Source organism: Acomys minous (assembly GCF_964271855.1).
Source record: "Acomys minous genome assembly, chromosome: 4".
Lineage (NCBI taxonomy): Eukaryota > Metazoa > Chordata > Mammalia > Rodentia > Muridae > Acomys > Acomys minous.
Genome location: NC_140486.1, coordinates 9,665,395 through 9,678,194, shown reverse-complemented (window position 1 = coordinate 9,678,194; position 12,800 = coordinate 9,665,395). Strand labels below are relative to the sequence as shown.

The 12,800-nt window shown below is 41.6% G+C and overlaps 1 protein-coding gene across 1 annotated transcript; it reads left to right on the top strand.

Annotated features, from left to right (window-relative positions):
• The first annotated feature begins 7,903 nt into the window (after positions 1–7,903).
• On the top strand, positions 7,904–8,623 carry LOC311595827 (translocon-associated protein subunit delta-like). Its single transcript, XM_084778778.1, has one exon. It carries the CDS (start codon positions 7,911–7,913, stop codon positions 8,547–8,549), a length of 639 nt encoding a protein of 212 aa, XP_084634904.1. The 5' UTR covers positions 7,904–7,910; the 3' UTR covers positions 8,550–8,623.
• Positions 8,624–12,800: the final 4,177 nt, after the last annotated feature.

Sequence of the window (12,800 nt, the reverse complement as noted above, 5' to 3'; positions counted from 1 at the left end):
TTAAGGCTTTCTTCAAACAAATTAAGGAATTATTCACAAAAGGCTTTGTGATGAGAGAAATAGCTATATTTTTCTTTTGCTGTGTAAATAATTCATGTTATTTTAATAAATCTTTACATTTGTAATACATATCTGGCCGAAACTGTTGTGTATACATGTAGTACAGTGTATGAAAATGTAGTCAGCATTGGTGTGAGGTAATCACAGTCTGACTTCCAGCTGTGCTAGACTGAGGGACTTGAGCGGATTAGTGAAGCTGCCTCTGGATGTGTATGTGCTAGTTTCCTTAGTCTCGTGTCTCATGACACTTGCTTCTCGTGGACTCATTCCTTGCTTTCTTGGGAAATGGTAAGGACTATGAGGTAAGGCTTAGTAAACAAAGTAGGTCACTAGGAGCGTGTCCTTAGAGCTATGTCTTGCTGTGGTCCCTTCCTGTATCCCAGTTTTGTTCCGTATCTGCTGTGTGTGTCTTTCTCTCTCCTTCTATGTACCTCCATGGACATGATGGACGGTCTCTCTCCAGATCCAGCAACACTGAACCAAGTGACCATGTACTGAAGACTCTAAAACTGAAAGGCAAAATAAATCCTCTTCTATTTGGTTTTGCTGCATATATATTTTTTTTTACCACAGCAATGATAAAGGTAACTAATACACCAATTTTACAAGTGAATAAGCTTAGATCTGGAGAAAGGAAATGGCCCAGAAACACAGGCAGAGTTAACGGCAGGGATAGTGTCTGAAGTCCAAGCTGAATTACCTCGTCCTCTGTCTACTTTGCTACCAATGTCTACTTCAGTATGCACATCTGTGAGAGACAAGGCATAGTTGATTTAAGGATACTCCAGTCAGGAAAAGACAATAGAAACACTGTTCAGAGTGGTTCGTCAGGGACTGGGTAGATCTTTAAATCCTTTGCTTGCTAACCTTCCCATTCGCTTCTCTTCCAAGAGAGTGACTCATCCTTGGAAACTGGCTGCCAGAACAGCCCAGGTATGCAGGCTTTGGAACTGCACTGGAAAGTAAGCTTGATCTTACCATGAATACCCTCTGGAGTGGAAAGCTCATTAAATTTTATTTTGTGATGTTCAATTTGGAGAAATGGTCATTTTATGTTGGATCTTCTATGTGAGATAGAGATTTATATTTTGTTGGGAACCAGAATACTGGCACAGTGGAAACAAAGTCACTGTCTAGAATGACTAAAGTTTGGACTAGCCTAGTCATTCACTTTTTTTATTCTAAAACACTAAGTGGATATATGAAGAATAGCTGAGATTCCTACTCTCCTATGACTTGCAATCTGAAGAAAAAGACACATACACACACACACAGACACACACACACACACACACACACACACACACACACACACACACACACAGACACACACACACAAAACCCTTTGATGTTGACTAAGGTGCTATAAATTTCCCTCTAACCAACTTCAAGGTGTCATCTAGGATTTTTCTCTATGACCTAAGTCAACATTCCTCATTTATCACAATGATGCTCTGGCCATCATCTTCACTATTACACGCACATGCCTGGCCCACCTTCCTTAGACACATGTTTCAGAACTTCCACTGTACATCAGCCACTGTACCAATTTCTCAATTACTACTGAAGATCAGATGCCATGGCTGTCATCTTCTGGAGCGGTGAGTCATGTGTAGGATTTAGCACCAGGGAACTTTTTTTTCTTTCTTTCTGAGGTGTTTTCTTGAGTAGTCAATGTCATGTGCCTTTGCATCCTAGTAGCTCCCACAGTAGGCTCCTTACAGCAAGAAACATATTGGTTCTCAAAAAAAGGGAAATTATTGTCAGAGTCTAATGTCATTTACTTTTGAGGCTTTGCCGAGTCCAGACAAACTCTCTGAGAGGTGAGACTTGAAGTAGCCATAAGGAGGAGAGTTTGGCAAGCAAGAGAAAAGTTGTCAATGAAGAGACAACATGATTGCCTTTAAAAAGGTTTACCTGGGAGGATTGTGTGGAGGGTTACACAGAATAGAAATGAGGGTAGGAAATTCTCAACTAATAAAAAAAAACACAAGAAAAATTACATTATATTCATGTATCTAAAACACAACTCAGTTTACAAAATTTCAGTTTGCTTAACACTGTCCAGAAATACAAGCTGAGAATGGTGAACCAGAGCAAGCGGTTTTCTGAGAAAGCACAAAATTCATTTCCAAAGTGGCTGTACAAGTTTGCACTTCCACCAGCAATGGAGGAGTGTTCCCCTTTCCCCACATCTTCGCCAGCATGTGCTGTCACATGAATTTTTTTTTTATCTTAGCCATTCTGCTGGGTGTAAGATGGAATCCTGGTATCATTTTGATTTGCATTTCCCTGCTGACTAAGGACACTGAACATTTCCTTAAGTGTTTCTCAGCCATTCTATATTTCTCTGTTGAGAATTCTCTGTGTAGCTCTGAACCCCATTTCTCTATCTCTCTGTCTCTCTGTCTCTTTCTCTCCTGCTTTCTCAAATAGCTTCTCTTTCTTCTCTGTTATTTATTTATTATAATTTATTGATATTATATCCTGATTGTTGTCCCCTCCCTCTTATCTTCCCATTCTCACCCTCCCTCCCTCTTCTGTCCTATTCCCTTCCCCTAGATCTTTGATGTGGGGGTGGGAGGTGGGGGATGGGGGAAGGGGCTCCTCCACCACTGTCTGACCACAGCCTATCAGGTCTCATCAGCATAGCGTGCATCCCCTTCCTCTGTGTGCCTGTAAGGCTGCCCCACCAAGGCTCAGTGATCAAATTGTGGGTACCATAGTTCATGTCAGAGGCAGTCCCTGCTCCCCACCTCCTGACTACATGCTCTCTTTCAAGTTGGGCATATCCTATTCTGACTCATTCTCTCAAACATTTCTGTCACTTTGCCTTTCAGTTAGACATCACTCTCAAACATGGGTGCTTCCTCCTACAAACTAACTTTACTTTCATTGTTTGGGATGAAATGTATGTACTAAGGACATATATGCACACCAGAGGCATCACACAGACTTAGAAGGTCTTTGGATGTGATCAGAGCAGCAATGATGCTCCGTTAAAATTCCTCTACAAGAGCTTATTAGATTTTTCAGGTGATCAAGCTGGTGCTCAGATGATAAACGGCTTGGGCTGGCTTGAGGAGTGCAGTGTAGAGGGAGATAAAGTTTGGAGATTTATTATGGTGGAGCTAGCTTGATGAGACATCTATAAAATGTTAAACATGTTGACTCATTTAGTGATACTTTTTAGGATTTTAACAAGTTCAATACTGTGCATAATTTAAGATACGACTCAAGATATGCCCCACATTCAAACAAGTGTGACCCCTTGACATGCCCAGAGACCACCAGCCTTCTCTCCCCAATATCTTCTTTCTGTTTTGGCCAACACTTGTCAAACAGCCCTTCCAGAAGGACTCGCTGTGCTAATGGTTGTTTCTCTTCTTCTCCCATGTGCTTTGGTGCAACCCATTGTCTGGACAAGCTGTCCACACTGTGATCATGTGCACTGAGTTATATCTGTTCTAGCACTCAGAAGCCATGGGGGCTTACAAGTCAGTTAAAAGAATTTGCAGCCAGTTTAGTCAACCTTACAGGTTATGCCCAATTTCAGAAAGCTGGATTCTTTTCCTAAAATCAGTTATTCTTGAGGATCAGCCTGTGCCAGGTTGAGATTGCAGTGCACCCTTGGAAAAGAAAGCCAAAACATGAAAATCAAGAGTAAGTGAGTTTTATTCATGACTTAGAGGAACTAAGTGTTTGGGGTCAATACCCATGCTTGTTACTTACCATTTTTCATGCTTCAGGGATTATTAACTTCCTATGTTTCAGTTATATTACCCATAGAATCACTCTAGGAGAAGCACATGTGTCATTGATTGCATAATTCACATTAAGTGGTTTTAAAATACAGGTGCTAAATAGATACTTGTAGTTATAGTTTCAAATAATTTTACTATTGTTTTTATATGGGGGGGGTTGATGGAAAGGTTGAATCTGAAGTTTTTTCATAGCCTCTAAGCACTGTCTATAACCGTGCATTCTCTTCCTTCGAGGGGTTCCTACTCTGAACCCTAGGAACTTTAAGGAGTGTCACATAGGCCTCAGGGAAGGTGACAGGCCTGACCCTTTCCTGATAGCAGGTCCCAAGATAATTCCTGCAAGTACCCAACCCTATGCTAAGGAGATATTAGTCTCCAGCAAATGACCTGGAAGTTCTTTCCTCACACGTAGAACAATTAAGTACTGTGTTTTCCTTCTTGTGATAGGACCCTCTACCACTGCATGTAAATGATGTTCTGCACCCCAGCACGCAGCTTAAGTATCCTGGCACCTCAAGCCCCAGAGAATCAGACACACTCACCAATAAACCCTCCCTATTGCCCGAGGTTTATAAATAAAGGCTGACTGGCATATGCTTTTGGGCTCACCATTCCTCCACCATGACCGTCTGAGATTCCATTTAATGCGGGGCAGAACTGCAGTCAGACATACAGGGCTTGATTGCCTGTTGAGGCAGCAATGGTGGAGCTGTTCCATCATAGCCAGTGTAGCCAGTGCTGACTGCTGGTGTACAGCAGCCTGCATCTCACCGGACCTGTCGTCTGGATGGTTTCAAGCTTCCACTGGCTTTGTCTGCCACGCTTAGCATGGCACAAACAGCTGTAGCACTTTTGGTATCATCACCGACTTGTGGAATTGCTGAGCCTCCACTGCTGTCTGGTACCAGCAATCTCATTCTAAAAGAGCTCTGCTGTGTCATCTGGTGGAAACTGATTTTCCACTTTTTCCAGTAAGACCGGGAACCTGGCCTAATACCTGGGCCTTAGTGTCACCATGAATGCTCTAAGCCACTCATGATCGATAAACTGGACCTTGGGAACTTTTATCTCAAGGTCTGTCTGTTCTCTTCCAGAAGCAAGCAGCATCCAGACTGACCCACTGGACATGGAACTCAGTCCACCTATCAGATGCTGAAGAACAGGATTTCACTCTGTTGCAGCTATGTAATCCAGACTGACGACAAGCTAGAGGTAAAATGCCCATTTCAACTTCTTGCTTACCAGAAAAGTCTCATTTTCAGATCAGAAAGAATAAGATCCCAATAGGTATCTCACCCATGATCAGAAGGAATCCAACAGTGTAGCACAGCCAAACCTCGGTTGTCTTTTTATTTTATCCATTCAATTTTCCTTAGAACTTCCTTTAAAACTTGACTTCCTATGTGAGATTCAAAAAAATTTCAATTACAATGTGTAAATAAAGTGCTGATGGATTAAGCTGCCCATCCATTAAATCACTTGTGGCAGGTCCATATGGAATCCTGATTGCCAGATTCTAGGTGCCACATTTTCTACAACCCATTTTGACAATCGTGCCCACTTGGTCTGTACAAGTTAGGAACTCCATGTGACTCGGCTTTGCTGTGGTTCTATTGTGGTAACTGAAATTAGGGAACTCACGCCAATTGCAGTGCATCCTGCCATCACCGCAGAGGACCAACATCTCAGACCTTTCACTGCTCTGGACCCACCATGGCACACATGTGATGAACAATTGGAATCTGGGTAGCATATGGTGCTTAACATTTCTTCTTGGCTCTATAAGCTTTCACCAGAGAAGCAGTGGTCTGATGGAATGAAGAGGAAGCTGAGGCTGAGACAGGATATTTATGGCACAGAATGATGGAAAGAGTTTATTTTACTAGGTAAATTAACTAATTTCTTCCAAGGCAAAAATAGCTGCTTCCCCACAACAGGACACAGGGGACTGTGTTTGAAGCTTTGGGGTTTCCAAGAATGTCTCATTGCTTTCATTCTCTAATGTTAATAAAAATTCAACATCCAAAAAAAGAAGGATTATAGTTTTGGGGAATGAAAGCTTGGTTTATTCCCAAATAAAGGATTCCTGTCAACTGTGGTGACAGTTGAACAGATAATACTACATCCTGAATGATGAATGTAAGATCGAGCATAGCTTTGTGTTGAGATACAGTTAACTCAATTTTTTATCATTACTACATTAAATATTTCTGTTTCCCTCCCCCATTATTTTATATAAGAAGCATCAATCATGGCTCACTTGTAGAACAGGTTCAGACTAAGACTTAACAATAGGCTGAAATATTGTCACCTGAAGACAGAAACAACTGCTGAAATTTTGTGTGATCCTTTTACTGGTCAAGGGTCAGAGTGTCAGCATTCAAGTAAGAAATGATTCTATCTTAATCCATTGACAATGTTCAGAAGCCTAAATGTAGAAAGTTCTGAGTATCCATGGGGGCTGGCTCTATTACTATTTTGCTTTGTTTTTGCTTTTGTTTTTGTTTCTGTAGACAGGGTTTCTTTCTCTGTGTAGCCTTCGCTGTCCTGAACACACTTCCTAGACTAGGTTGGCCTCAGACTCACAGCGATCCACCTGCCTCTGCCTTCTGAGTGCCTTATTACATTTTAACTGCTGTGTCTCCATCCACACTCACTCCTCTATACATCGCTCCAGGTGGTGGGGCTCAGACAACAAACTACATTTCCTAGTCTCCCCTGACAGCTAGCTTTCTATTACCAACTTCAGTAGAAGGGGCTGGAGGAGGGGGAAGAACTTGGGAATTCTGAGCTCCCTCATTCATGAGTATTACAGGCTCATCTTGAGTTAAATGCCCCTGGTTTTGAGTGTTCTTTCCCTGAGTCTTCAACTGCTGCTCTCTTGCAATCAGATCTTAGTTTTAATAACTCCCTATTTCCTGCTCAAAAATCTTTTCTTACCCCTGCTACTTCCTTAATTGAAGGCAGTAATTATCACCATGTTTTAATTCTTTGAATGGCAATTACCTGAAAAATTATTATTTACCTAAAAATCTATTTACAATTATTAGAATGAGAACTCCGTGAAAGTAAGGATCCCTTTGCTTGTCTGATTGTCTGTCTGTTTGTCCTTCTTTCTGACCTCCTTTATAAAATGCATTTATCTATCGTGTGTGTGTGTGTGTGTGTGTGTGTGTGTGTGTGTGTGTGTGCAAGTGCGCGCGAACACCTGTTTCTGGGCATATGGAAACTAAAGGTCAACACTGGGAATCTGATGTCTTCCTCAGTTTCTCTACTCTTAATAGAATCTCTCATTTAATCACGAGTTCATCAATTCAACTAGATGGACTGGCCTGGGAGCCCCAAGATCCTGCCTCTATCTGCTTTCTCAGAGTGAAGGTGACAGATGTATGTCACTGTGCCTGGCTTTTATGTGGATGCTGAGGATAGGGACTGAGGCCCGCATGTTATCCATGTCAGTGCTTGGTCCAGTTTATACACTGAACCCCACCAGAATCTTATCCCTTTCCTCCTTTTGAAAAAATAGTGAATACTGCACATTAGAAATTGAGTATACAATGAAGGTATGGAAAATTGCTAAATTATTTTCCTTTACTAATACTTTCCCCATTTCTAAGTTGAGTTAACTTCAGAATTATCATCTTCATTATCATGAGTATCAATAAGGGGGAAAAATCCCAGGATTCTATTTCTGGAGTCAAAACTCTTATACCAACAGTCTGACTTAGGATGAGAGCTGGGAGAGGGAAATGGCTTCTTTTCAGAACAAGAAAGCAATTAGAACAAGTGAGCATTAAGGTTCCAGACTGTGAGGATATGGGAACTGTACTGAACTGAACTGGGCAGTTATCTACTCAAGGTTTTTATTAATTTACATATTATGGCACCAAAGCTAAAGTGACAGTGGTAGACTAGAGCAATTGGCAAGTCCACAGAGCTGGAGGAACAAAAGATTAAGAGTATCATGATAAGCCGCCATCTTGGTGATGGTGGTGGTGGAGGCGGGGTGGTGAAGAGAAAGGAAGTGCGACCGGTTGGAACCCTGGCTAGGGAAGCGGACTCGTTAGTGCCACCAGCGACGTCACCATGCCTGGCCAGCCCACTAGCGTACCATTGGGTGCTGAGGCCGCTTACGCGTCGCACTTCCTTGTCTGCTCCGCATGTTCAGGGCGGCTTGCTCTCTTTCCCTTCGGCAGAGAAGAGGCCATGGCGGCGGCGGTGGCATCTTTCGGCTCCTTGGCACTACTCCTGCTGTTCGGCCTATCTTACTGCTCGGCAGAGGCCTGCCTGGAACCCCAGATCACCCCTTCTTACTATACAACCTCAGATGCCATCATTTCAACAGAGACCGTATTCATCGTGGAGATCTCACTGGCCTGCAAGAACAGGGTCCAGAACATGGCTCTTTATGCGGACGTTAGGGGAAAACAGTTTCCTGTAACCCGAGGCCAGGATGTGGGCCGATACCAGGTGTCCTGGAGCCTGGAGCACAAGAGCGCCCACGCAGGCACCTATGAGGTCAGATTCTTCGATGAAGAGTCCTACAGCCTCCTAAGGAAGGCTCAGAGAAATAACGAGGACATTTCCATCATCCCACCCCTATTCACAGTCAGTGTGGACCATCGGGGTACCTGGAATGGGCCTTGGGTCTCCATGGAGGTGCTGGCTGCAGTAACTGGCATAGTGATCTACTACCTAGCCTTCAGTGCAAAGAGCCACATCTAGGCCTGAGGGCAGCATCCTCGGCCCTCCATTACTTTTCTCAATAGACAGTCGCTGTTTGCCATGAGTACACTTAAGACACAGGACTCATGTGTCTATGGGGAGAGCTGGGGACCTAGCTGCCTTTGTCTGCCTGGACAGCAGAGATCCTGAGTGAAGAACTGCACGCGGTGTCCTCTTTCTGTCCTTGTCCTGATATCCAGTATGGCTTGTGCCTTGGTTTTCTCTTTTCTAGTATGTGGACTCATTCAAAAAAAAAAAAAAAACCCAAAGAGTATCATGATACCCATGAATTAAGGAGGACAGATCACACAGGCAGGAAAAGCACAGGAGGGAGATATGGACATTTTCTTTTTGTACAATTTCCCCTAGAGACATTTGTTTAATCCAAAGCAGCACAGGTTGAAAGTGACACTCTCAGAAATGGTGCAAAATTTTTTGCTGCTCAAAGACAAAAAAAGCGTGCATGTTTTGGCTGTTAGGCTGTCCTGGAACTTCAAAGTTTGAAACGTACAAAGGAAGCTGGGCTCTGTTAAGCAAACATCCAGGTTTTAAGATGTAACACCTGAAAGGTTTTTGCCCAATAAGGAAAAGCTTGAAGAACACTGGTCTCTAAAGGACCACATGTATGTGACTACTGTATCTGAAGAAAGATGTCATCACCACACTCTAATTCCTAAATAAGCATATCGAGCATCATTGAAAATTGTCAACTAAGACAGGAGGCAAAACAACATTGAATAAGTAAAAAAACTCCATGGATTGCAACCTATATTGTTCCATTATGATTAAGGTAGTCATTAGCAGAAAATTGTGACCCATAAAAGATGAGATGAAATATCAGAACTAAAGAATAAAGGAACTAAAATAAAGCGTTTACTAGATTGATATTTTCAACAGTAGTGTAATATATGATAGAAATAACAAATTAGAGATAGAACAATAGAAACTACCCAAACTAAAACACAAACATAACTTAAAGTGACAATATGGAAGGATTATAAAAAGCATATAAATCATTATAAAGATAAATATATATAGGAGGAGGAGGATGGAGAAAAAGGGAGAGATAGAGAGAAAGCTAGAAAATAGGTGAAGAGATAATATCTGATAATGTATGAGTTTGACAAGACATAAAGTTTACTATCTGAAAATACTAGAGTAAAACTTCAGAAAGCACCCTTCGCCAGTAGCATACCAGCAAGCACAGTAGTTAAGAATGCAACGGGAAAGCCATATACTACTATGGTTTGAAAGATTGGTTCTTAGAATTCATGTGCTGCAAACTGGATCATCCAAGTGATATATTGTTGGTATTTGGAGGCAGGCCTCTTGAGACAGTTCAAGGTTTGATGGGCTATCAAGGGAGTGATTGGTATAAAAACCAGTTGTTTCAGGCACAATTGCTTTATATCATATAACTATGAAATACAGTGCCATACACAGGGGCAATATGAATGTCTGTCTTTCTACAATTCTGCTATCCTAATAACATCTTTAAAAATCACATAGCAGGGGCTCCAAGGACTAACTGCATGCCTGGTGGAGCATGCAGCTTCTGACCTCCGGGGCTCAGAGGAAGCTGTATTTTGCAAAAATACCAGTATCTTGGGATTCTAGGCCAGAATTCCATGTTCCAGAGCCTGGAACACAAGTGTATTTGACCTCAGGTCACCTGGTCAATCCACAGAAAGTACCAGGGTCCATGCAGGCATGGGTGCAGGCTCCAAGGACTAACTGCATGATGCCAGGCATGCAGCTTCTGACCCCCAGGCTCAAGGGGAGCTGTGGGCTACAAACACAGCAGCATCACCCAGTGTCCTCTACCCTGAGGAGGACAGTTGGCCCAAGAAAGCAACTCTCTGCTTAGATATCTTTCTGCATGTTCCCCAGCTGACTGGCATACCTGGGTCACAAACAGGGAGCCAGCAGAGAGAGTGAATGCAGCATAAGTGAGTAGGACTTGGGACATAAGCCTCATTGTCTATTCCTACCCCCAAACTCTCTGGCCATCAGAGACCACCAACCTGCTCACACCAGAGAAATCACAGTGGGAAGAGGTCAGCATAAGAATACAGGCAATAATTTCCAGGGCTGTTTTATACCAGAATCCAGCAGTCCCATCAGCACAGCAAGCCCTGGAGATACTATCACATCCAGCATACAAGAGAAATATTTCAAATATGAGGTTGTGAAAATTATAGAGGCCTTAAAGGAGGAAAACAAATCCCTAAAACTCAAACAGGAATACACAAAGAAAGAGATCACAGAATTGAACAAAGTGCTTAAAGAAATTAGTGAAAGAAAGCAAACTACAATCAAACAGGAGAAGAAAATGAATAAAAGGATTCAAGACCTAAAAATTGAGATAGACACAATCTGAGACAATCCTGGGATGGAAAGCCTAGAGAAGAGGACAGAAAGTAGGGGCACAGGCATCACCCACAGAATAGAAGAGGCAGAAGACAGAATCTCAGGTGTAGAAGATATGATTGAAGAAATAGATACAACAAAGAAAATGTGAAATCTAAAAAGTTCCTGAAACAGAACATCCCAAGAAATTGGGGACACTATGAAAAGACCAAACCTAAAAATAATAGGATATAAAAGAAGACTCCCAGCACCAAGTCCCAGAAAATATAGGGGAAGGGAATAAGGGGAAAATGGGAGGGAGGGAAGAATGGGAGGATACAAGGGAGGGGATAACCATTGAGATGTAACAAGAATAAATTAATAAAAAATTTTAAAAAATCATAGAAGAAAACTTTCCTGACCTAAAGAAAGAAATGTCCATAAATACACAAAAAGCTTAAAGAACTCCAAATAGATTCGACCAGAAAAGAAAATCCTCCTGCCATATAATAATCAAAACACTAAACATACAGAATAAAGAATGAATATTAAAAGCTGCTAGAGAAAAAGGCCAAGTCACATATAAAGACAAACCTATCCAAATTACACCTGACTTTTCAACAGAGACTATGAAATCCAGAAGAGCCTAGATGTATGTCACACAGATACTAAGAGACCACAGATGCCAACTCAGACTACTATACCCAGCAAAACATTCAAGCACTAGATGGAGAAACCAAGCTTAAGTAGTACCTAGCCAAAAATCCAGCCCTACAGAAGATACTAGGACAAAAAACTCCAACCCTAAAAGGCTAACATTACCCAGGAAAACAAAGAAAATAAATAACCCCATATCCACAAAACCAAAAGAAAGGAAACATGCACACTCTACCAACACCAACATAAAATCAAAAGGAACTAACAAGCACTGACCATTAACATCTCTCAATGTCAATGGCCTCAACTCCCCAATAAAAACACAGACTAATAAAATGGAGACAAGATAAGGACCCATCATGCTGCTGCATACAAGAAACACACCTCAGCAATAAAGATAGACATTACCTCATAGTAAAGGGCTGGCAAAATGTATTCTAAGTGAACAGAACCAAGAAGCAAGCTGGAGCAGCTATTCTAGTATCTGATAAAACATAATTTAAGTCAAAACTTGTCAGAAGAGATGAAGAAGGACACTACACACTAGTCAAAGGAAAAATACATTAAGATGATGTCTCAATGCTGAACATCTATGCTCCAAATTTAGGAGATCCCACCTTTGTACTAGAAATTACTAAAGCTTAAATCACACATTGAACTCCAAGCACAAATAGTGGGAGACTTCAATGTCCCACTCTCCCCAGTGGACAGATCATCAAGACAGAAACTAAAAGGAGGAATAATGAAACATTAGACATCATGAGTATCTACAGAACATTTCACCCAAACACAAATGAATACCCATTCTTCTCAGCACCTCATGGAACATACTCCAAAGTTGATCACATACTTAGTCACAAAGCAAACCTCAACAGATTCAAGAAGATTGAAATAATCCCTTGCATCTTACGAGACTACCATGGACTAAAGCTGGAACTCAACAATAATAGAAATAACATAAAGCCTCAAACTCATTGAAACTTAACAACTCCTTACTCAATGACCTTTTGGTAAGGGATTAAATTTTAAAAATTAAAAACTTCTTAGAATTCAATGAACATGAAGATACAACATATCCAAACTTATGGGACACAATGAAAGCAGTGCTAAGAGGAAAGTTCATGGATCCCATATTAGCAACTTAACAGTACATCTAAAAGTTCTAGAACAACATGAAGCAAACCCATCCAAGAGGAGTAGATGATTGGAAATCATCAATCCCAGGGCTGAAATCAATAAATTAGA

Bases quoted from the DNA above. Each gene is read 5' to 3' on its own strand.
- LOC311595827 (XM_084778778.1), top strand. From the start codon at position 7,911: ATGCCTGGCCAGCCCACTAGCGTACCATTGGGTGCTGAGGCCGCTTAC.